We start from the raw sequence: 25,970 nt of genomic DNA, 5'->3' as shown, positions 1-25,970 counted from the left end.
CTGGGCATATAAACAAAGGTATGAATGAAGCACTGAAAGCACTGAGAAGTGAGTTAAAGCTTTGCCTGGGATATTTGGGAAAAGAAAGACTTTATAGATAAGGTGATAATTTAAACTAAGTTTCTGCAGGTATGTTGGAGCTCTCAAGATTATGGTGAGAAAGAGTTTTCTGGAATTGATTAAAAGTTGTCTTGGTGATGTACGAAGTTGTTTGTTGGAAGTAGATAAATAAGCTGGGACCATACTTTTGAAGGGACTAGACACTAATTCTGATTTCTAACCCATTTTCTAGTTTGAATAAAGTGTCTCAACATCCAACTCTATTAAACCTTGACATTTTGCCATATTTATTTCAGATTTCTTTATTGTTGTTTACCAGTTGAAACTGCTCTGCAAACCATACAGAGCACATTCTTCTCTCTTTATGGAGATAAAAACTAGCGTAAATTTGTTACTCTAATCTTAGCTTTCTACGTTAGCTACATGTTTATATATACATATATGAATAACACATTGTGTTCTGTATGTTTTAAAAGATCATATAATGGTTTGTGATGTCATTTCACAATTGTTTTTTGCCCAGAATTGTGTGTTTATGAGTTCTCTATAAAGACTAGCAGTGTTCAATAGAAATACAATGCAAGTCGCCTATGTTATTTTAAATTTCCTAGTAGTCACATGAAAAGTGAAACAGGTGAGGTTAATAATATACCTTAATAATTCAGTATATCTAAAACATATTAACATATAAGTATGTTACAGTATATAAGATTTTAATGAGATATTTTACATTCCTTTATACTGTCTTTGAATATTGGCATTTATTTTATACTTGTAGCACATTTCAATAGAACTAACCATATTTTAAGTATTTAGTAGCCACATGTGGGTAGTGACTTCTACCATGTGAATTGTGATTGTAATAGAACCAAACCCTTCTGATGCTTGAAAGTTGTACATACACTTACCACCAGGGGTCAGCTAATTGTCATCATGCTGACACACCAAGAAAAAGTATTTTGTGTGTTGGAATTCGCTTATTTGCAGGTGCTATGCAAAAATTATTCTGTATACAATAAAGGAAACTTTTTCCAAGAACAGCGTTTACTGATGGTAAAATAGCTGGAGAGCAAAGGTTGGTATAAACATGGCCAACCACGTGCAACCATGGCCTCTTCAAACCCACAAGGGCTCCTGTACTCTTTATTCTTGCTTGTCTAGAAAAGCATTGGAAGTTCCCCACTATTATCAGGGGTGTTACATTTGTAGTAAATATATTGCTTATCCATCAGTTCAGTTCAGTCCCTCAGTTGTGTCCGACTCTGTGACCCCATGGCCTGCAGCACACCAGGCTTCCCTGTCCATCATCAACTCCCAGACCCTACTCAAATTCATGTCCATTGAGTCGGTGATGCCAACCAAACATCTCATCCTCTGTTGTCCCCTTCTCCTCCTGCCTTCAGTCTTTACTAGCATCACTGGAGAAGGGAATAACAAACCACTTCAGTATTCTTGCCTTGAAAACCCCATGAACAGTATGAAAAGGCAAAAAAGATTGCTCATCCATAGTCCAGCCTAATAACTACATACACTTGTTTACTTGCCTGATTTTTGCTAAGAATCTCAAGCAAGCAACACTTGATTACAAAGGCACATATTAATTATATGGCTCCTGGTTTTCTAAGTTTAAAAAGTCAGCTCACCAAAAAGGTCTAAACTTAAAGATTTATATTTCTCTTATTTTCATAGAAAATGTCCTAGACTTCATAAAGACTCAATAGAAAATGTCTTTTAGAAAGCCTTTGTTTTATATACATTTTGATTAGAGACTTTTTCTTGTATGCTGTTAATATCCCTTATATGAAGACCCAACAGAAAAAAAAATTCTAAGAGCAAAGGTTTGGGAAAAAATTCTCCCATTCATTGCTTGATTCTTGATCAGTTTGTCAATTCTTAGTTTGTTTTAAAATGTGTTTCCTTCAGTATGTCTACTGAAATCTATTTTTTCTTAATACAAATAATTGGTAGATCTGTAGTAATCTCTCTTAACTCTTAAGGTAAGGCTCACTGTATTCTTTATTCTGTGGCTTTAGGACAGCCTTTTAATAACAGTTCTATATAGAAACTTTATGCCACAAGGTAGGAATAGAGTTCTATAAGCTTGATTAGTTCAGGAGTATTTAATAGCTGTCAAAAAGCTAACTTTAAGTGAACAAAATAAATATTCGTACTGTTATTAGTACAACTTTCCCTTAAGGTTGGCATGATTTCTAATTTCTGCATGGTAATCTTTTACTTTCTTAGAAATTGATTATTATTGATTATTTGGATAAAGATTTAAATACTCTATGAATTTACTTCCAGATCCTTTATATTTTCTGTTGCATTACCTTGATTTTTAAAAAAACTGCTGAACAGAGCCACTTGGGGAAAATGCATGTTTTTTATTGGACAAATGGAAACTGAGAAAAGAGGTAGTTCTAGAGAGTAAATGTTTTGGTGGGTCTAGAAGGGAGTAGAAAATGATGATGGGTCCTTTATACAAGGGCCAGCATGGTGTCCTACAGGTAGGAGTTTTTCAGAATCTAGTGTTAAAAATATGTGTGTTCATGTTAGATAACCAATATAGGTAGGCATGAACCAAATGAGATGTTCCCATTTTCTTTATTAAAAATCAAAGTGTTCATACACATAGACATATTGTATATAATCTGGAATGTAAAGGCAACATTCTATTTTAGTGAAAACTTTTATACGGCACCTTGGTTTTAGTTTGGCCATGTCAAGTATTAAAGAATATCTTACAAATCACAATAAGCCTATTTGTCAGAAGTCATTTTTTAACAAATTTCAGTGTATGCCTTATTGTATATATAAAATTTAGCAGTGAAACAGGCTAAATAGACTTCGCTGAGGTTTTTATACAAATATATGTTCCATATATATCTAAGATTGAAGGACCCTGTACAAATCCTCCTGTTACTGTATTTGTAGACTGAATTTTCAAAAGCCCCATAGTTCTGTTTGTTTTCAGAGTGGGGAATGCTAAAGGTTATCATATGAGCTACTAGTAAAAAGTCCTATTGCTGTTTGGAGCACTTCAAACTTAAAGACCATACACTTTAAAGATAAAGAAGTGTTCATGGGAGTAGATTTGGAAATTGGATTTGTTTTATGAGCTAAATTTGGGGAATACAGGCAATAGTGAAATTCCTTTTTAGTTGACGTGATAACAGCTGATTATATACTTTTTTCTTTGGTTTTCCACAAGAATACCATTTTAGTTTCCTTAAGATTATATTGAGCCAGAAGTCCTGAAAGGTCTTTGCTTTGCTAAGGATTTTTAGTGATCTGAAAGTACAATGGCAGATATAATAGCAAAGGAAATTTGTGATGGTAAGGTAATGGTAATAAGTGGAGAACAGTTTGGTTGCAAACCTATGGCATGGTGTAATATGTTGGCCATTATATATGTTCAATTAGTGAAGAAGGAAATGGCAACCCACTCCAGTATTCTTGCCTGGGAAATCCCATGGACAGAGGAGCCTGGCGGGCTGCAGTCCATGGGCTTGCAGAGAGTTGGACAGAACTGAGCAACTTAACCACAACAACAGCAATGCTCAATTAGAAAGCACTTGCCTCTCTTCCTTATAAGAATATCCCAGCTCCAAATTCTTTTGCCAACTGAAATATATCAGATTTTAAAGAGAGACCTGACACATTAAAATCTGGTTGTACTTGATTTGGCTATATAAACCATTGTATTAGAAACAGAATTTAGAAATAAAGTTTTGTTTTTACTGTTTCATGTGCTGAAATAATTGTGTTTGGTTTCTTTGTATGTACAGAGATTCCTTTGGAATGATTTGTCTTTCCAAGACAGGTGATAGCTAGGAGTATCTTCATAAGTCTTAGATAGAAGGCAGTTTATCTTCTGAAAAATAATACTTTGGGGATAAAACCCTAGTCTGCTAACATTTGATAATTCCCTATATGCTTATTTCTCATTGATATTTAGAAGTATTTCTCAAATTTAAGAAGTCAGAGCATTGAGTGAGTTTATTCTTATTAAATATCTTAAGTTTTTAATTGTTAATATGGATTTTGTCTTTTTTTTCTTTCTCCCCTTTCCTTTGAGGAGTTTGGACATAATTGCCTTATTTCATTTCAGGGATCCTTCTAAAGTAAATATTCTGGTACCTGGTGCTGGACTAGGAAGACTGGCCTGGGAAATAGCTATGCTAGGTTATGCTTGTCAAGGAAATGAATGGAGTTTTTTTATGCTTTTTTCTTCCAACTTTGTACTCAACAGGTATTTAATTTACTTTTTGCTAGAAACAGTAATTGCTCAGAATCGGATTGACTTATCCTATTTTTGAAAAATTCTGAATTTGAAGAGAAGTGCATAGTGTTTAATTATGGTATATATCATAAGTGTTTCTTGTATTAAAATTAAATTGCTTATACAGTTACTACTTTAATTAGTTGCCTAGTTAACAGAATGTTGAACAAGATGGGTAAGGGATGTTTTAAAAAGTGCTTGGGTATTCATGACACTGAAATGATTTCTCTGCAGAATTTAGGGCTAAGTATTGTTCAGGATGGAGTATTTTCTTATTGTTCCTTAAACTTCTTCACCCCTTTGTTTCTTTAGTGGAATAAGATTTTAATGTAGTAATGACATTTTTTTTTTACTTAAATTCTCATAAAATCATTCACATGAAATGACTCCACATAACTGAGTTGGAAAGATTTCTCAGAACTTCTGTGGCCTTATTTATAAAGTAGTGGAAAAGAGTCTTTAAATCCAGAAGAGGTGTGTTAGAGAAAAAATAAATAGCTGCCTTGTTTAAACAATATGTTGTCTTGTCTTGGTAGCAGTGTGAGTTAGGAGATAGGGAAAAGGTAAAAAGGAGAGTGTTACAAAAAAAATTAAAATAATTAGGTAACAAAACTCATACCATTTTTTGAAAGAAAATACTTAGACTGTTTTTTACTTGGGCTCGAGTTTTGGCAGTATATGTTTAAAAATTTGAATGAACAGCACATTTATATATCTGAATTTACCTTAATTTTGTTTCTGTCTTTTAATCCATGATTGGTTACTCATCTACATGCATATGTGGAGTTCCAGATAATTGGGTATAGTGGTAACACTTTTAAGTATTTAATTATATAAGTAAATCCTCAATCAGATTATAAATTTTGGTATTTAAAGTAGATTTTCTTGGTAAAATATTTACTTAACACTGAATTTTATGCTCATATTTTACAGATGTTCTGAAATTAATAAATATAAGCTTTATCCCTGGATTCATCAGTTTAGCAATAACCGAAGGTCAGCTGATCAGATTCGACCCATCTTTTTCCCTGATGTTGACCCCCACAGTCTTCCTCCTGGTTCTAACTTTTCTATGACAGCAGGAGATTTTCAGGAGATATATTCAGAATGCAGTAAGTCCAAAGCAAGCATTTTAAAAATCACATCCTTTATTCTAAATTTAATGAGCTAATTTTTTACTGAGCCAAAGTTGTCATTCATTTTGATGGTAGCATTTAAGGTATACTTCAGTGACAGTTTATCAATAGAATGTTTTCAGAGTTATGTATAAGACAGTCATGGAAACTATAAAGAAATACGGGATCTGCAGTTTAGAAATTTATAATCTGTTGGGTCTATTAATATAAGACAACATGTAAACAAAGGTTGAGTAATGAATATAGTAAAAATGAAAGTAGGTTAGTATGACAAGTGAGCTGTTGTGGAGACAGTGACTTAAATAGGGAGGAATGGCGTTCAGAGGTACAACGATATGAATGAGTAAGGTAACCAGGGATGGTAGAACAGCCTGGCTGCAAGGAAAAAGGACTATGGGGGATTTAATGGATGATGAGGCTAGAGAAGTAGGTTGGTTCCAGATTGTGGAGGCCTTTTATAATCTATGAAGTTTGGACTTCAGCCTGGCAAAATGTAGAAGAAACTTGAGCTAGTCATTAGAGAAAGGGAGATGATAATGGGGAAAGAGAAGAGAGACTTGGCAATAAAAAGAAAAAAAGAAGGCTGAGGGGTCAGCAAGTTTGTTTGTTTAACAGGTATTTGTTGAGCACCTGTTAAATAGGAGGTATATTCCAGGTCCTGCGGAGACAGCAATGAACAAAACAAAGTTCCTACTCATAGGGAACCCATATTCTAGTTTTGAGCGAGGCAATAACAAATTACTATTGTGAGGAAGGAAAATAAGGCAGGTAAAGGGGATAATGATTGACTGAGGAGGGTCTGCTGTTTTATATGGAATTACCAGGAAGGTCTTTCTAAGGGGGAAACTTAAATATTGAGCAGAGAACCTCATAACACTGAAGAGGCAAGTCATTCAGATATATGGGGGAAAAGTGTTGCAGACAAAGGAAATGGCAAAGGAAGGAAGATTCTGGGGTGTGAAGGACACTTGTTCTGCTCAAGAAGAGCTAGAGGATCAGTTTGGCTGGGATATGGTGAGCAGTGGGCGGGTGATGGGAGATGAGGTTAGAGGGTTTGGTGAGACAGACTTGTAGGCCATAGCTAAGACTTCAAATTGTACTCGAAGAGGAATGGGAGGCCTTGGAGAGATTAGAGCAGGAGAGTAACAAGGTAGTGAAGTTATTGTTTTTCCCTGAATGCTGACACTGGGAGATCCTGCATTGAAGGTACAAGGAGAGAGATGGTGTTAGGATAAGTCAGGGAGCAGGGTCTCAAAATAGAAGTGAAATAATGAAAAACATTGCTTTGGCATGTAAAAATGACTTTCTTCTGGAGCACAGTTTGAAAGAGGAGATGGGGAAGGTGATCATGGTTGGATGAAGTGCCTTACCTGTACAGACAGCCACTTTCAGTGCAGTCTCTTCTGTCTCTGTGCCAAGCCACGGCCTCCAGAAGCCAAACTGTTCTCTGTTGGCTTTTCACCCTCTGCTGCTGACTGTCCCATCCCTCTTTTTAACTGGCAGTTCCCCCAAGTACTGGTGGATGCTTATGTATTTTGATACCATTCATTTCTCAGTTGGCAGCAGATGCATTCAGTCTTTTCTGAAACCTTCCAGAATTGGTAGTTAACACTGGTTTAAATCACAACTTAAAATGATTGTTAATTTCATTGCAACTGATTTTATTTTTAAATTTTAAAAAATTTTTAATTGTTAAAATTTTTATTAGAGTCATCATAACTGATTTAAATAAAGCTAAAAATTGAAAAGATTATAAACAAAACTCATAAATATTATTTGGTGCAGATATAGTGATATAGGTTATCAAAAATGATTTCCAAATTGGTTACATTATCAAATTAGCAATAAAAGCTTTTATGAATGATGGCATATTTTGTAAATGATTTATTTGGTTGGCTAGATTATAGTATTTGATTGGAAGAGTTTAGCTTCTATACCTCTGTAGTTAAATATTCGTATCTGTAAAGAGGTAGCTGGTTCATTTATAGAATTCATGAAAAGGCAAAACATGTAGTGACATGTAGTAATTTGATTTTCCTTAAATAGATACCTGGGACTGTATTGCTACCTGTTTCTTCATAGACACAGCTCACAATGTAATTGATTATATTGATACAATATGGAAAATACTCAAGCCAGGTGGAATTTGGATAAATCTAGGTAAGTTCCTCAGTATTTATTAGAACCTGTACATTAATCTGAATACTTATAGCTGTTCTGCATTGGTAACTTCACACACAGTACTAAATATTCACAAAAGTTGCCATTATGTGATACGTTTGGTTTTTTAAATAATATATTTTTAATCGGAGGATAATTGCTGTATAATATCGTGTTGGTTTCTGCCATACATCAACATGAAACATGTCACATATGTCCCCTTCTTCCTGAACCTCTCTTCCATCTCCCACCCATTCTACCCCTCTGTGTTGTCACAGAGCACCAAGTTTGAGCTCCCTTCATCATACAGCAAATTGTCATCGGCTACCCATTTTACATGTGGCAATGTGTATTTTTCCACGCTACTCTTAATTCGTCCCACCCTCTCCCTCCTCCACTGTGTCCACAAGTCTGCTCACCAAGTCTGTCCACTGCGGCCCTGCAAATAGGTTCCATCAGTACTATCTTTCCAGACTCCATATACATGTGTTAATATACAATATTTGTTTTCCTCTTTCTGACTTACTTGACTCGGTATAACAGCCACTGGGTTCATTTACTTCATCAGAATTTACTCAATGCGTTTTTTTACGGCTGAGTAATATTCTATTCTGTATGTACCACATCTTCTTTATCCATTCATCTGTCAGTGGACATCTAGGTTGCCTCCATATCCTAGCTCTTATAAATAGTGCTGCAGTGAACATAGGGGTACATGTGTCTTTTCCAGTTATGGTTTTGGAACCATAGTGGGATTGTTGCATTGTATGATATTTTTATTCCTCGCTTTTTTAAGGAATCTCCATACGGTTCTCTATAATAGCCATATCAATTTACATTCCCACCAACAGTGCAGACATTTCTCCAAAGACAGATGGCTAATAAACACATTAAAAGATGCTCAACATCACTCATTATTAGAAATGCAAATCAAAACTACAATGAAGTATCACTTCACACTGGTCAGAATGGCCATCACCAAAATATCTACAAACAATAAATGCTGGAAAAGGTGTGGAGAAAAGGGAACTCTCTTTCAATGTTGTACATGTTTTAAAACCTCCATAGTTTCCTTTAGATTGCATTCTAGTTGGTGGTGCAGTTCCTCCAATCATAGCTAGTCCCTCCAAAAGCAGTGGAACCCCCAAAAGTTGTATATTCATACTAGGTCAGTCTCATAGCAGCCATAATTTCAAAGAGGTGGTGGTGGTTTAGTTACTAAGTCGTGTCCAACTCTTGCAACCCCATGGACTGTAGCCCACCAGGCTCCTCTGTCCATGGGATTCTCCAGGCAAAAATACTAGAGTGGGTTGCCATTTCCTTCTCCAGGGGATCTTCCTTACTCAGGAATCAAACCCAGGTCTCATGCATTGCAGGCAGATTCTTTACTGACTGAGCTTCAAGGGAAGCCCAAAGAGGTACTAATTATTAATTCAATGATAATCATTCCCTCATCTTCCCAATTCTCCACTCCATGGAGAAACAGCACTTCTGTTCAGGAGAGAGTGGTCTTTTAAAATTTCTGTAATGAAACATTTGAGGGGAAGCACTTAATCTCTCCCATGAAATCCTCCTCCCCAGTATATATATGTATGGGGAAAGAGTAGGTATGATAACTTACGTATCTCCTTTGAATTTAAGAAAGAGTAGAAATATAATTTCATTTATGCAAAAACCTTTTTACTGCATCCTATTGCTGGTTGCTAGAAATCAAATGATGAGTATGACGTGGTCCTTTCCATCTGGAGCCTAAGGGAAATTGCACATTTTATCCTGTTCCTTTAAAATAAAGGGGAAGTAATGATAATCAAGGTAAACATACTTTTCTTTTTTAGTAAGATAGATAATCTTTATTAAGAAAGACTATATACGTAAAAGTCAAGTAAATATTGAGTCCTTGGTCTTCAGTATTGGTGTAGTTCTGTTGGTAGGTTCTGTTACTTGCTCTCTTTAATGATTCAGCTTACCAGAGATGTAGTCAGTAGGTCTAAGCCTCCAGGTCATAGTAGGTCTTTTCCAAACTTCTTTTTAGAAGTCCATAAGACAGATGAGAGCAGTGTAATATATAGCCATGATATGAAGCAATTATCTCAAACTTTGAGTCTTCCTTAAAAGAAAAGTACTCCTTTACTGAAGGAATGACTGAAAGATAGCATTACCAACTGGGTATTTGTTTCCTTGTTGTTAGGCATAATGTTGGCCACTTAAAAAATACCTATGTAGTCTCAGAACAACCATATGTTGAAGTGGAGTTTACTGTATAGTTGAAGAAACTGAATCTTGGGTTCAGTAACTAGCAGAAAAGTTGTGGCGTTTATATATGGCAGATGGGCTGACAGTCCAGATCCAACCCCTTGACTGCCTAATCAGCTACCTCTGCAGGCTTGCACTGGGTCAGTCTATAACTTACCTTTATTCTGACTGTGTGTTTATGTGTCTAAAATTTTTCATACCAGTTATTTTGTTATATAAGGTTTTGTGTATTTCCAGAGCATTTGACTTAACTTTCATAGAAACAACTTTTCTTTTTGAACATTTATTGGTTTATTAATATTTTATTAAGTTATATAATAACAACAGTTACAACTGCCTGGAGGAAATACATGTGGCCCTTGGTAAGTATACTGTTTGATAAGAGTAGATGTGCTGAGGTGTGGCCTGTGGTCTGTCATTGGCATCACAGTTAATTCAGCATGTTTGTTAACAGGATATCAGTTAAGAAGAGGGCTTCCACTCTTCTTACCAGGGAGTTTCTCTTATGCTCCAAGCCAGTGTGTCCAACTTGGATGTACCACAGATGCTTCCTAATGCATGTGTCTGGAGGAAATGATGCCCATGCTTCCCCCTTGCCTTTTCTGTTCCATCATCTACTCAGATTTCCCCAACCAGAAAACTGGTGTAGGCCTTTAACCTCTCTTCTTCTCCATCTGCATCTAGTCAGTCTATAAGTTTTACCTCCTAAAACTCCTTAATAGCTCTTGTATCTCTTTTTAACCCAGGGTTTCTCAACCACTGTACTTGTAAGTTACCGTCAATGTTTTACACTCCTTTTACTTCTCCATTTACCACCAAAGTGATCTTCCCAGTGTGCAAATCTATTCTTATCAGATCTCTCCAGCATAAAAGTCTAGCTTTGTTGGTAACCTAAACCCTTCTGGATGTATACAGTGCCTTTTGTGATCTCTCTTCTGTCTTGTGTCTCAGCTTCATTTTTTGTTTTGTTTTGACTGTCCTTCCTTGTCCTGAACTCAGGTACTAGTCTTCTGACCTAGAAAGCCCTTTCTCTTTCCTCTCAATTTTCATTTGGCTCTTCCCTATGTGTGCTCTTTAACACTCTGCTCAGGAGATCCTTTCAGATTGGGTTAAATATTATCTTATTTCTCTTTTATACTCTCACAAGTCTGTCAGCATTTAATGCATTGTGGTGTAGTCACTCATCATTTTGTTTCCCCTACTAGTTTCTGAGTTTCACAAGGGTAGGAATCTAGTGCTTCTTCCTCACTTGGAGTTAACTGTTATGTATATGAATGGATGCATTGTTTTAGAATTTGAAATAAGGATCAAAGCAATTTTAAGATGCCACAGAAGATTGATTGACTGGCTGCTAAGAGACATGATGATAAAATGGCATTTACATTGGTAAATTCATAACATTCCTGTGGTTTGGGCTTCAGTTATGTAGACTTGGAAAATTAGTTTCATCTGTAAACTGAGAATGTGTCCCTAGCCCCTTGGGGACAATTTCAGTCTAACTTATGCAGATGACACCACCTTTACGGCAGAAAGTGAAGAAGAACTAAAGAGCCTCTTGATGAAAGTGAAAGAAGAGAGTGAAAAAGTTGGCTTAAAGCTCAACATTCAGAAAACTAAGATCATGGCACCTAGTCCCATCACGTCATGGGAAATAGATGTGGAAACAGTGACAGACTTTATTTTTGTGGGCTCCAAAATCACTGCAGATGGTGACTGCAGCCATGAAATAAAAAGATGCTTACTCCTTGGAAGGAAAGTTATGACCGACCTAGACAGCATATTAAAAAGCAGAGACATTACTTTGCCAACAAAGGTCCATCTAGTCAAGGCTATGGTTTTCCCAGTAGTCATGTATGGATGTGAGAGTTGGATTACAAAGAAAGCTGAATGCCAAAGAATTGATGCTTTTGAACTGTGGTGTTGGAGAAGACTCTTGAGAGTCCCTTGGACTGCAAGGAGATCCAACCAGTCCATCCTAAAGGAAATCAGTCCTGAATATTCATTGGAAGGGCTGAAGCTGAAACTCCAATACTTCGGCCACCTAATGCAAAGAACTGACTCATTTGAAAGACCCTGATGCTGGGATGGATTGGGGGCAGGAGGAGAAGGGGACGACAGAAGATGAGATGGTTGGATGGCATCACCAACTCAATGGACATGAGTTTGTGTAAACTCTGGGAGTTGGTGATGGACAGGGAGGCCTGGCGTGCTGCAGTTCATGGGGTCGCAAAGAGTCGGACGTGACTGAGCAACTGAACTAAACTGATGCTTATATAGACCAGAATGTCAGTATATTCATATGTAATGAGAAATATGCCCACTAGCCATTCTGGAATACTAAAAAGTTATATTTGAAGTTATAATGAAAAATTTGCCACAGTGTATGAAATTAGAGTTGGGAATATTATTAACTTATAAAATGCTCTGAGGGGTATTTAAGGTACTCACTATGTTTTCCAGGTTTGGGAAAACTAGTGAGCTTTTCAAGGGAACTGTTATGTATGCACATATCCTTTGGGAAAGGCTCTGATTTTGCAAAATGCAGAAAAAATGCCTATGCATCCTGTTTTTCGGTTTTTCGTGGTGACTAGTACCCCTTAAATGCATCTATATGTAATTTAAAAAGTGGGGGTGCAGAAGTGTTTGTGTCTATGTGTCTGTGTGTGTACACTCATGCCCTGATACATAGTTGGATAGTGGAAGGCAGGCAGTTATCAAAGTGAATCTACCTTCATCTGGAAGAATTAGCAAGTTAAAGTACCAAAGGAGATCTTTGTAATGTGTAATGAGAAATGGAGCCTATTAGAGTTTAAAGCACTATAAAGCTACAGAATTTTTAAAAACATGAGAGATTGCCTATAAAAGGTAGATGATTGGACACTTGGACACATATATTAGTTCCTCATTGAGATCATGTTAACAGTTCATAAAAAGTTATAAACATGGATAAAGAATGGAAGGATGTCATCAGGGGACAAAAGAATGTAACAGTATTTCAGAAGATAGGGTAGATGGATAAGTTTTGCAAAGAAACCAATGTGAATACAGCCAGTTGACCTGGAATAACCATAGAAAATGAGGCACCAAATGAAACAAACATAAATTGAAAGTCTATATGTAGGGAATAGCTGACCTCTTCCAAGACACCCACCTTATGTACATTTCCAGACCATGCTCAGCCAGGAGACCAGAAGTTTAATTCACTGGAAAAAGTGAATGGAAAAGGAGCAGAATTTATGAAAGCATGGGCTAATAAAGAGTGAGGATGAAATATAGGACAGAAAAGAAGAGGATCAATTAAAAGTCTGCATTGGAAAATGATTGGACAGTGACCACCAGTTACCGTATTTCTACCCACAACACCTCCCTACCCTGCCTACAAAGCTTTTTCCTGGGGTTTGGGTACTGGCTGTCTGTTTTGCATGGATGTAAGCCATGTTTCTTTAAGTGGACATATTAATACAGTTACTGAGCTTTTAATAATTGTATGTTGGATCTTTTTCTCTTAAATCTTTTCTGTATCTTTTTGTTTTAGACGTATCTCTTATATACAGCATATAGTTAAATTTTGCTTCCCTGGTGGATCAGCTGGTAAAGAATCCACCTGCAATGAGGGAGACCTGGGTTCAATCCCTGGATTGGGAAGATCCCCTGGAGAAGGGAACGGCTACCCACTCCAGTATTCGGACCTGGAAAATTCCATGGACTGTATAGTCCATGGGGTCACAAAGAGTTTTACACATCTGAATGACTTCCACTTCATCTAGTCTAATAATCACTGTCTCTTAACTGGAACTTTTAGAAACTTAAGGATATAAATGATTTAAATCAACTTATCTGACAGAATGTGGTCCACTGGAGAAGGGAATGGCAAACCACTTCAGTATTCTTGCCTTGAGAACCCCATGAACAGTATGAAAAGGCAAAATGATAGGATACTGAAAGAAGAACTCCCCAGGTCAGTAGGTGCCCAATATGCTACTGGAGATCAATGGAGAACTAACTCCAGAAAGAATGAAGGGATAGAGCCAAAGCAAAAACAATACCCAGCTGTGATTGTGACTGGTGATAGAAGCAAGGTCCAATGCTGTAAAGAGCAATATTGCATTAGGAACCTGGAATGTCAGGTCCATGAATCAAGGCAAATTGGAAGTGGTCAAACAAGAGATGGCAAGAGTGAATGTCGACATTCTAGGAATCAGCGAACTGAAATGGACTGGAATGGGTAAATTTAACTCAGATGACTATTATATCTACTACTGCGGGCAGGAATCCCTCAGAAGAAATGCAGTGGCCATCATGGTCAACAAAAGAGTCTGAAATGCAGTACTTGGATGCAATCTCAAAAACTACAGAATGATCTCTGTTTATTTCCAAGGCAAACCATTTAATATCACAGTAATCCAAGTCTATGCCCCAACCAGTAACACTGAAGAAGCTGAAGTTGAACGGTTCTGTGAAGACCTACAAGACCTTTTAGAACTAACACCCAAAAAAGATGTCCCTTTCATTATAGGGGACTGGAATGCAAAAGTAGGAAGTCAAGAAACACCTGGAGGAACAGGCAAATTTGGCCTTGGAATATGGAATGAAGAAGGGCAAAGACTAATAGAGTTTTGCCAAGAAAATGCACTGGTCATAACAAACACCCGCTTCCAACAACACAAGAGAAGACTCTATACATGGACATCACCAGATGGTCAACACTGAAATCAGATTGATTATATTCTTTGCAGCCAAAGATGGAGAAGCTCTATACAGTCAGCAAAAACAAGACCAGGAGCTCACTGTGGCTCAGACCATGAACTCCTTATTGCCAAATTCAGACTTAAATTGAAGAAAGTAGGGAAAACCACCAGACCATTCAGTATTGACCTAGATCAAATCCCTTATGATTATACAGTGGAAGTGAGAAATAGATTTAAGGGCCTAGATCTGATAGATAGAGTGCCTGATGAACTATGGAATGAGGTTCATGACATTGTACAGGAGACAGGGATCAAGACCATTCCCATAGAAAAGAAATGCAAAAAAGCAAAATGGCTGTCTGGGGAGGCCTTACAAATAGCTGTGAAAAAAAGAGAAGTGAAAAGCAAAGGAGAAAAGGAAAGATATAAACATCTGAATGCAGAGTTCCAAAGAATAGCAAGAAGAGATAAGAAAGCCTTCCTCAGCAATCAATGCAAAGAAATAGAGGAAAACAACAGAATGGGAAAGACTAGGGATCTCTTCAAGAAAATCAGAGATACCAAAGGAACATTTCATGCAAAGATGAGCTAGATAAAGGACAGAAATGGTATGGACCTAACAGAAGCAGAAGGTATTAAGAAGAGGTGGCAAGAATACACAGAAGAACTGTACAAAAAAGATCTTCACGACCCAGATGATCACGATGGTGTGATCACTGACCTAGAGCCAGACATCCTGGAATGTGAAGTCAAGTGGGCCTTTGAAAGCATCACTATGAACAAAGCTAGTGGAGGTGATGGAATTCCAGTGGAGCTATTCCAAATCCTGAAAGATGATGCTGTGAAAGTGCTGCACTCAATATGCTAGCAAATTTGGAAAACTCAGCAGTGGCCACAGGATTGGAAAAGGTCAGTTTTCATTCCAATCCCAAAGAAAGGCAATGCCAAAGAATGCTCAAACTACCGCACAATTGCACTCATGTCACACTCTAGTAAAGTAATGCTCAAAATTCTCCAAGCCAGGCTTCAGCAAAATGTGAACCGTGAACTTCCTGATGTTCAAGCTGGTTTTAGAAAAGGCAGAGGAACCAGAGATCAAATTGCCAACACCCTCTGGATCATGAAAAAAGCAAGAGAGTTCCAGAAAAACATCTATTTCTGCTTTATTGACTATGCCAAAGCCTTTGACTGTGTGGATCACAATCAACTCTGGAAAATTCTGAAAGAGATGAGAATACCAGACCACCTGATCTGCCTCTTGAGAAATTTGTATGCAGGTCAGGAAGCAACAGTTAGAACTGGACATGGAACAACAGACTGGTTCCAAATAGGAAAACGAGTTCGTCAAGGCTGTATATTGTCACCCTGTTTATTTAACTTATATGGAGAGTACATCGTGAGAAACGCTGGACTGGAAGAAGCACAAGCTGGAATCAAGATTGCTGGGAGAAATATCAATAACCTCAGATATGCAGATGACACCACCCTTATGGCAGAAAGTGAAGAAGAACTAAAGAGCCTCTTGAGCAAAGAAGAGAGTGAAAAAGTTGGCTTAGGGCTCAACATTCAGAAAACGAAGATCATGGCATCCGGTCCCACCACTTCATGGGAAATAGATGGGGAAACAGTGGAAACAGTGTCAGACTTTATTTTTGGGGGCTGCAAAATCACTACAGATGGTGACTGCAGCCATGAAATTAAAAGACAGTTACTCCTTGGAAGGAATGTTATGACCAACCTAGATAGCATATTCAAAAGCAGAGACATTACTTTGCCAACAAAGGTTCGTCTAGTCAAGGCTATGGTTTTTCCTGTGGTCATGTATGGATGTGAGAGTTGGACTGTGAAGAAGGCTGAGCACTGAAGAATTGATGGTTTTGAACTGTGGTGTTGGAGAAGACTCTTGCGAGTCCCTTGGACTGCAAGGAGATCCAACCAGTCCATTCTGAAGGAGATCAGTCCTGGGATTTCTTTGGAGGGAATGATGCTAAAGCTGAAACTCCAGTACTTTGGCCACCTCATGTGAAGAGTTGACTCACTGGAAAAGACTCATATGCTGGGAGGAATTGGGGACAGGAGGAGAAGGTGATGACAGAGAATGAGATGCTGGATGGCATCACTGACTCGATGGACGTGAGTCTGAGTGAACTCCGGGAGTTGGTGATGGACAGGGAGGCCTGGCGTGCTGCCATTCATGGGGTTGCAAAGAGTCGGACACGACTGAGCGACTTCTCTGATCTGATCTAATCTGATCCCAGATTCAGTAAAATGGAATCTCCTTCAAGCTGGCTCCTGTGTCCTTTTGACATATCCCTGCCATTGTCTGAGCATCTTCTTTCTGGCATAACTAGGTATTCTGGGCTCATCTTCCACTTTTTCTGCCTGAGATCAGCCAGTTTTTCCAAGGATTTCTGGCTCCTTTTAATGGGGAATGGTATGTAGAAACAAAATTCTGCATTCTCCCACTGTCATGGTGTTGCTTCTAGGCCTTTTTATAAGTATATGTATGTATCCTTCTATGTCTATAAACATGAGTTCATGTTTATAAATCGTGAGTTTATGCTCATACTTCTAGTTCCATAGCAGCTTTAGGTACGGAGTACAAAGTTGGCATATAGCTTTCAGCACATTTAAGACATCATTCCAGCAGCTTCTATTTTGTTGTTTATAATTCAGCTATTTTAATTGTTGCTTCTTTGAGTAATCAGTTTTGTTTTTTAAGATTTTCACTTTGTAGTTTTTTTCAGGCTCAATATTACATTCAGATGTAAATTGTTCTTTTTAAAAACTATACAGTTTGTTGGGCCACCTGAGTCTGTAAATTGTTTCATCAGTTCTGAAAAATCTTAGCTTAAAACAGATCTCCACTTGCCAATGAGACAACCTTAGCATCAAAATAAATAATAACAGTTATTATTTCTTTGTGTACCTCCTCTCCCACATTCTTTTTCTCTTCTTCTGGAAATGCAGTCAAATGTACTCTCGACCTTCTCAACAAAGCTTTCACTTTGCTTTACTTGCTATTTTTTTTCTTGTTTTGGTCTGTCTGTCCTGCATTCTAGGTAATTTATTCTGACCTGTCTTCCCATTCAACAATTTTTTTGTTTCACTGTGTCTGACATCTATTTCATTTCTATTTGGTGGGGACTGTGTGTGTGTGGGGGGGAGGTTATTTTTATTATTTTGTTTTTTGTTTGTTTTTGGTTAGCTATGCCATTTAAGAAGGTTCTGTTCTCTGCATATGTTTTCTCAATGGTCTTTTACTTCTCTGAAAATAGTGTATTTTGTATGATAATTGTAATATCTCACATCTTTGCAGGTCAGCCTCTGCTTTCTCTTGTTGCTGCTGGCTCTTGCTTATAGTTGTTTGTTTCCCTGGGCTATAAGATGCAAAACTGTACATGTAATATCTCATTCTAATGCATCAAGGAAAGACTGCAAGGAGATACATTAAGTTTTCAAGTGGTTATCTGTCTTTACTAGGATTAGACATGGGTTTGATTTTATGTTGTTCATGTTATTTTAGCTTTCTGTTATTGAGCTTACATTATACTTACAGTTAAGGGAAAAATGTTTTCTTTGCTTCTGTTATTGCCATTAAAAAAAAGTGAAGACAAAATGGATTAAAGACATAAATGTAAGAACAGAAACTATAAAACTCTTAGAGGAAAACAGAGGCAGAACACTCGATGACTTTAATCCAAAGCTAGATCCTCTATCACCCACCTCCTAGGGTAATGGAAATAAAAACAAAAGTAAACAAGTGGGACCTGATTAAACTTAAAAGATTTTGCATAGGAAAGGAAACTATAAGCAAGGTGAAAAGACAACCCTAGGAATGAGAGAAAATAATAGCAAATGAAACAACTGACAAAGGATTAATTTCATACAAGCAGCTCATACAACTCAGTACCAGGAAAACAAACAACCCAGTGAAAAAGTGGGGTAAAGACCTAAACAGACATTTCTCCAAAGAAGACATACGGATGGCTAACAAACACATGAAAAGATGCTCAACATCGCTCATTATTAGAGAAATGCAAATCAAAACCACGATGAGATATCACTTCACACCAGTCAGAGTGGCTATCATCAAAAAGTCCACAAATAATAAATGCTGGAGAGGGTGTGGAGAAAAGGGAATGCTCTTGTACTGTTGGTGGGAATGTAAATTGATACAGCCACTATGGAAGACAATATGGAGATTCCTTAAGAAACTAGGAATAAAACCACCGTATGACCCAGCAATCCCACTCCTAGGCATATACCCTGAGGAAACCAGGGTTGAAAAAGACACACGCATCCCATTGTTCATTACAGCACTATTTACAATAGCTAGAGCATGGAAGCAACCTAGATGCCCGTTGACAGATGAATGGATAAAGAAGTTGTGGTACATATACATAATGGAATATTACTCAGCCATTACAACGCATTTGAGTCAGTTCTGATGAGGTGGATGAACCTGAAACAGTGAAGTGAGTCAGAAAGAGAAAGATAAATATCGTATTCTAATGCACATATACAGAATCTAGAAAAATGGTTCTGAAGAATTTATTTACAGGGCAGCAGTGGAGAAACAGACATAGAGAATAGACTTATGGACATGGGGAGAGTGGAGGAGAGGGTGAGATGTATGGAAAGAGAAACATGGAAACATATTACTGTATGTAAAATAGATAGCCAATGGGAACTTGCTGTATGACTCAGGAAACTCAAAGAGGGATTCTGTATCAACCTAGAGGGGTGGGATTGGGAGGGAGTTTCCAAAGGGAGGGGACATATGTATACTTATGGCTGATTTCATGTTGAGGCTTGACAGAAAACAGCAAAATTCTGTAAAGCAATTATCCCTTCAATAAAAAATTTTAAAAACTGTGAAGAGACAGGAGAATTGAGAAAATAAAGAACTCCTTCAGGATTGTGATAGTGTTTTATTCATCTTTATGTATTCAGTGCCAGGTATTTGCTTGGTGCTTGATAAACATTCCTTTAAAGAATGAGCTGGGGACTTCCTTGGTGGTCCAGTGGTTAAGACTTTGTTCTTCCACTGCAGGGGGCACAGTTTCAATCCCTGGTTGGTGAACTCACATCCTGCATGACTTGTGGCATGGCCATAAAGTAAATTAAAAAAATAAAAATTTAAAAATAGTAAAGAATGAGCATAATAAATGTGAAAAACTGCTCAGCCTCAAGATAATGCAGATGAAATTATGCATGGCCTATCATTTTCCTCTTGCCAAATTAGCAAATACTTAGTTTAATAAAAATACTTGGTGTGTTTTTTCTTTATAATTTAGATTTTTTGAGGAGGGGTATAGTTAACATATAATAAATTCACTTTTTTAAAATGTATAACTTGAAGTATTTTGGAAGCTGGATAATCATGCAGCCATTACATCTATCAAGATAGGGAACATTTCTATTACTTGCCCGAAAAAGGTCTCTTCTGACCTTTGTAGTCAGTTCTCTCATCTTCAGTATCTGGCAGGTAGAACTATGTTATTATAGTTCTCCCTTTGCCAGAAAACCATATAAATAGAATCATAGAGTAAGCTGCTTTTTGTATCTGGCATCCTTCACTTAGCATAATGCTTTTGAAATTCATCCATTTTGTTGCATGTACCAGTGGCTTTTTTCTTTTTATTGCTGAGTAGTATTTCATTGTATGGATATACTACATTCTGTTTATTCTTTGGCTGGCTGATGGACATTTGGGTTGTTTGCAAATTATTATGATTATGAATAAAGTTGCTATAAACCCTCATGTATAAATCTTTGTGTAGCCACAAGCTTTCATTCCTACTGGTGGAATTGCTGGGTCATATGTGGAACATGCATGTATAACTTTACAACAAACCGCCAACCAGTTTTCCAGAGTGACGGTACCATTGCATTCCCACCCCTTGTTAAGTAAGGTGTTAAAACAAGTACTTAATTGCAATTGTGAGTGAAAAGTAGTATGTCTGTTTTGGAAAGCATTTTGGCAGTCTGAATCAAGTTAGTAAAAATATTTACTCTCTTTGACCTAGAAACTCCACTGCAAGGCATGTCTTTGTAATATATTTCTGAAATATAAGCAGATATGTTTGTTGAAGTACCATTTGTAGTAGGAGACTGAAAAATACAAAGCAACTGTAATGGTTGTCTTCAGGTGGTAAAATTACAGATGATTAACTATATTCAGTGCTATGCTGGGCATTATAATGGATTAAAAAGAAACATAAGACATGTTCCTTTGTTCACGTAGCTTGTAATGAAACACAACATGAGTAGAAATAAAATATGGTCTGAGTCTGTAAGAAGTATAGGAATGTGTTTATGTAAATATAATAAAACAGTATTATTGGAGGTTCTTCAAATAATAGAGGAGGAACAGCATAGGCTTTAGTACTGGAGATACTTGGCTGTGAGGCTCTGCATTCTTTAATAAAAGAATGCTTCAAAAGCTTTGGGATGATCTTGGATACAGCAGGTGCTCAGTAAATGATAGCACTGTCCATTTTTACTAGTACTAATAAAACTTAACAGGAACTTAACTTTGATAGAGTAGTTTGGTGGGCAGTCATTACTATCTTTTGAAAAGAACTGCTGCTGCTACTGCTAAGTCGCTTCAGTCGTGTCTGACTCTGTGCGACCCCATAGACGGCAGCCCACCAGGCTCCCCCGTCCCTGGAATTCTCCAGGCAAGAACACTGGAGTGGGTTGCCATGTCCTTCTCCAATGCATGAAAGTGAAAAGTTAAAGTGAAATCACTCAGTCATGTCCGACTCTTAGTGACCCCATGGACTGCAGCCTACGAGGGTCCTCCATCAATGGGATTTTCCAGGCAAGAGTACTAGAGTGGGGTGCCATTGCCTTCTCCTTGAAAAGAACACTAATATATAAATTATAATTATTTTATTCTAGTGGTTTATGTACAGTAAAAAAAAAAAAACAAAGAAGAAAAACCTTTTAACCCTAAGTAAGTTCCACAGAGTGCTCAGCAGTTTGGGACCAGCAATTTTGTCTTGTTTGTTGCTTTTATCTCTTGTGCTTATTAACACATGGTAAGAGGAGTGAGGTAGGGTGGGGGTGGTGAGTTGGTCTCAGGATTTATAATTAACCCAATGAAAGTAAAGAGAAGATTGTCTAGTCCCTTAGTATAACTATGGAATGATAATGTTACCTGGATGAAGTTGATAGATTGGGCAAAATGTGAAATTTAAAAGAATGGAATATCTGGTTTGAGTCAGATAACAGTTCCTTGGATGTCTAGAGTGAGAGAATAATAAAGGGGGGATGTCATTTTAAAAAGTTGTAATAGCTGTGGTTAACCTAGCACCTTCTGTATGCATGGTGTGTTATATCACATTAAAGTCATGTTACAGGTGGGGAAGAATTAGTTGGTGTTAGAGCTGGAATATTAACTGTGCTTTAAAAAAGCCAGCTTTAGGTGGTCCAGTGATTAGGACTTGGAACATCTGTACTGTGGTTGCCTGGGTTCGATCACTGGTTGAGGAACTAGGATCCCACAAGCCAAAAAAAAAAAAATAATACACCAGCTCTAGTATCACCTTTTCCTTCCAGGAAGCCATACCTATAACTCTCCAACCCCCCTTACCCCTACACCTTTTCCTGCCCAGCCTGGCTTGAAGACCCTTCTCTGTTTTCACAAAATAGTTTGTAACTGCAGTTTTGCATATACTTATGGAATTATAGTTACAGTATACCCTTGCATTTTGGGGACCTGGTATTCTGTGAGTCAGCCAGTCCTTCAGGAACTTAGAGAGTTAATAGGTATAAAGCCCATGACGGGGAGAATCACAGTGCAAGGCTCTTACACCAGAGGGACTCACTCCCTGTGAATGTAGGCCCAGCACTCAAATGGCAAAGTTTTAGGGATACTTGTCTTTGGCAAATATAACAGTTCTTTACTTCTCCTTTTTATATTTCATCCTCTGCCCAACTTATTACTTAACTTGGGAGTTCAGTTTAAACAGCTAGTAGTGTATGTTTATATTTAAGTAGTGTCATAATATCTTTAAATTATAGGTCCTCTGCTGTACCACTTTGAAAATTTGGCGAATGAACTTTCCATAGAATTAAGCTATGAGGATATAAAAAATGTTGTTCTGCAGTATGGATTCCAGTTAGAGGTAAGGATGGAATGAGTATTGTCAAAGTTTAACTTTCAGAGCACTCAAACAGAAATGGTGATATCATGGCAGTTACTGGCTTTACTTCTTAACCTCTTTTGTTTTCTAACCCATGAAGTGAAAATAATACTTCTTAGCTTTTAGAATTATAAGGATTTGGGATAATGTGTATGTAAGTGGAAAGCTGTCATACCTAGTATAATCACCTTTCAATAAGGGTTAGTTGACCATTATCATAATACTGGCCTTTGTAGACACATCGCAGGTAGATGGGATGAGAGGTCAGATGTAAGAGGGATAGTTTACTATATGTACTTTTGTACTGTGTGGTCTTCCCTTATATGATTATAAAGTTTCATGTTACTTCGACTATTTTAGTTTATTTAGAAGCATTTGATTCATTTAAAAAACAACAGGTTTGTTCTTAAGAAGCGGTATATTATAGTAGTTTAGAGTTCAGGCTCTGGAATTAAGACTTCTTGAGCGTGAATTCCAGTTTCACCACTTACTGTAGGTGTGACCTATTGTTTGTAATTTGAGATTACTTACAGTGCCAATCTTAGAGGGTATGTATGTGTAATAAATGAATAATACACAGAATATGTTTAAAATAGCATGTTGTCTTCATCATCATTATGATCACTGTTTGCATTTCAGGTGGAAAAAGAATCTGTCTTGTCAACATATACTGTGAATGATCTATCCATGATGAAATACTACTATGAATGTGTTTTGTTTGTGGTCCGTAAACCACAATAACAGTCTCAAGTGATTATCATCAAGAAAAAAGTTTAATAGCAAATGCTGAAATAAACAACTCAGAATCAACTATCATAATGACAGGACACAACCTCAAATCAGTGGTGCCTTCTTATTCCTAACAAAATTTAGAAATAGTGTCTATTTTCTTAATATGTCTATCGCTTTTTCAGAAATATACTATGCCATGCATATTTGTACTACACAAGTAAAAATGGAGGAAATGTCTTCAAGTATACTTTTTCCTTGAAGCCCAGAATTATCTTTCAGTAGAAAAAACTTTATTTCCAGTGTCTTCATGAAGCTGTCCGTTAAGTCTGCCATATGAATAACTTATAGTATTGCAATCCATAAAAATCTCCCTTTTTGTTGTTTTGTATGCATCGTACTTGTTATTTTTTAAGGATCCTTTGTCACTTTCAACATCTGGAATTGGGATTTTGTTTACTTTGAACCTAAGCAATCTATACAGAAAATATTTATCCTTTTTTATCATTCAAATTATTTTATTTTCTAGCTCAGCTGGATTTATAGTTAGCATCAAACATTTCATCTTTACAAAATGCTGAGTTTATAGGATCAAATTAGTCTTTTGGTCACACTAAGTTGAACACTTTGAAAGCATACTCATCATGGATCACTCTGAAATATATGAGATCTCAGCATTCTAAGTGAGGCACACAAGTATTTATTAAAGGTACCGCTAGGAAACTGGGAAAATAAGAATAAAATCTGCCCATTTGAAATATATGATTTCAAACTATAAACAAATAGTTTGTCAGTTAGATGTTTACAATAATGTCTTTACTTTAGATTACCTGAATTACAAAAGCAAGCACTTTTTTTTTCCGTTAAAACAATTATATACTAGTAAAAACTGTCATGATAGTATTAATGTGGAGAAATTTTCATTATGAAATTTAGGGATAAATAACTGCCCATGGTCTGTGTATTTAATACTGTAAGCAGCAACCATTAGCATAATTTCAGATTAGTATCCATTTTGTTCCCTGATAGCTATAGCTAAAACAGTATATGCTGCTTTAAATTTCTACCTCTAGCAGATCTTTTTTGGAGGGAGTTTTCCTTTGTATTTTTTTAATGTTTATTACCCTGTTTTCCAGTAGCTTGATAAATAGATGACTAATTTAATGTGTTTTAACCTTTTCTTGGAGAAAAGGGAGTAATATTGAATATTTTCATAGATGGTTGTGATGACATTAAGTGACCTCTGTGGCAATTTTAATTAAATAGACTTAATCTCAGTAATGTGCTGGTAACATAAATGTCATGTTTTCATAGGAAAACTTATTTATAAATCTTTACACCTTTATTGTCAGTTAGGTGAGGGGAGTCCTGGTGTGATTTGACATCCTAACCAGTAGGATCTTTTCTGCATACACTACCGGAGCGCCTGGGGCCTTTATGCCCATGATGTGATAAATGATTCCATTAAGTTGATTTGTCAAGTTATAGACACCTGTATGTAATCTACTGAATGTTTCTGAAAAACTATTTCTCTTTTTTTGTGTTCCTGAGTACTTGGCAGATGTTCATTTAGTGGGAATTCTGACCTACCACATGGATGAACTTGAAATTAATGGCAAGGGAAAAAAAAAACGAACTTATTTTCTTTTAAAGAAAGAAACTTAAAAAAGAGCATAAGTATTTCTAAAAAGCCATTGAAAGGAAGCATGCTGTTTGTAATTTAGAAATGCTTTTTATTCACTGATAAGTATTCACTTTTTTACAGCTTGTATCAAAACAAATGATTTTGGTTTTCTCATAAAGGGCAAAACAGGTTGACACCAATGGGTTGGCATTTCTTAAAATTTTTGCTATCAGGTTTTATCCTTTAATAATGTTATTTGTACTTCTAAATTACAGCTTTTAGTTAATTATGAAATCAGTTATTTCATTTGTTTCTTGACTTCTCCTCCATATTATGAATGCTGTTTTTAAAATATACTACACAAATTTGCATCCCTTTTTTTCTCTTATAGCTTTTATAGTTAATATATTCTAAACTTGAAAATTGTGGTATCAATCAATAATAGAGGTGTCACTGGAGGATTTAATTTTGTATTATGTGTAGAAATAGCTACTAAAGTGTGTAAGCCTTAAAGTTTAAAACATTTTTCTTAAATAACTATACACAGATTTTTCATTTTTTTCATAAAGTGGGAGGAGATAGGTCATTCTGCTTGCTTTTGTTTCTTTTTTTATTTCCATAATCGGAAGCAGTACAGGCTAGGGTATGTTAATCAAGTGAGCAAGATGAGATATGTAAAATATAAAGAGAAGCTGTATAAATCACAGTATAAAATTAAGTTTGGGAATTGTAAAATGTACTGTATTTATATGTAACTCATTCTAAAAGTTGCCACAAAGGCTGAATTGGAAGCTTCATGTCTGCATGAAATTTCCTATATTTTTAATGTGTATGATGGACTTAATTTTTCTTGAATATTAAAATCTGACAATTGCTATGAAA

General features: G+C 36.6%; 1 protein-coding gene across 1 annotated transcript in view; it reads left to right on the top strand.

The window, feature by feature from the left end:
* The window catches only part of CARNMT1 (carnosine N-methyltransferase 1), a 42,190-nt gene extending 16,220 nt beyond the window's left edge, over positions 1-25,970 (top strand). Inside the window, exons 4-8 of the mRNA XM_019966074.2 lie at positions 4,172-4,312; positions 5,276-5,454; positions 7,525-7,638; positions 22,614-22,717; positions 23,375-25,970. Of these exons, the coding sequence (XP_019821633.2) occupies positions 4,172-4,312; positions 5,276-5,454; positions 7,525-7,638; positions 22,614-22,717; positions 23,375-23,476 (640 nt within the window). The 3' untranslated portion in view covers positions 23,477-25,970. The remainder of the gene's footprint in view (positions 1-4,171; positions 4,313-5,275; positions 5,455-7,524; positions 7,639-22,613; positions 22,718-23,374) is intronic.

This window comes from Bos indicus, chromosome 8, assembly GCF_029378745.1.
Source record: "Bos indicus isolate NIAB-ARS_2022 breed Sahiwal x Tharparkar chromosome 8, NIAB-ARS_B.indTharparkar_mat_pri_1.0, whole genome shotgun sequence".
NCBI lineage: Eukaryota > Metazoa > Chordata > Mammalia > Artiodactyla > Bovidae > Bos > Bos indicus.
This window is presented reverse-complemented; position numbering and strand designations above follow the sequence as displayed.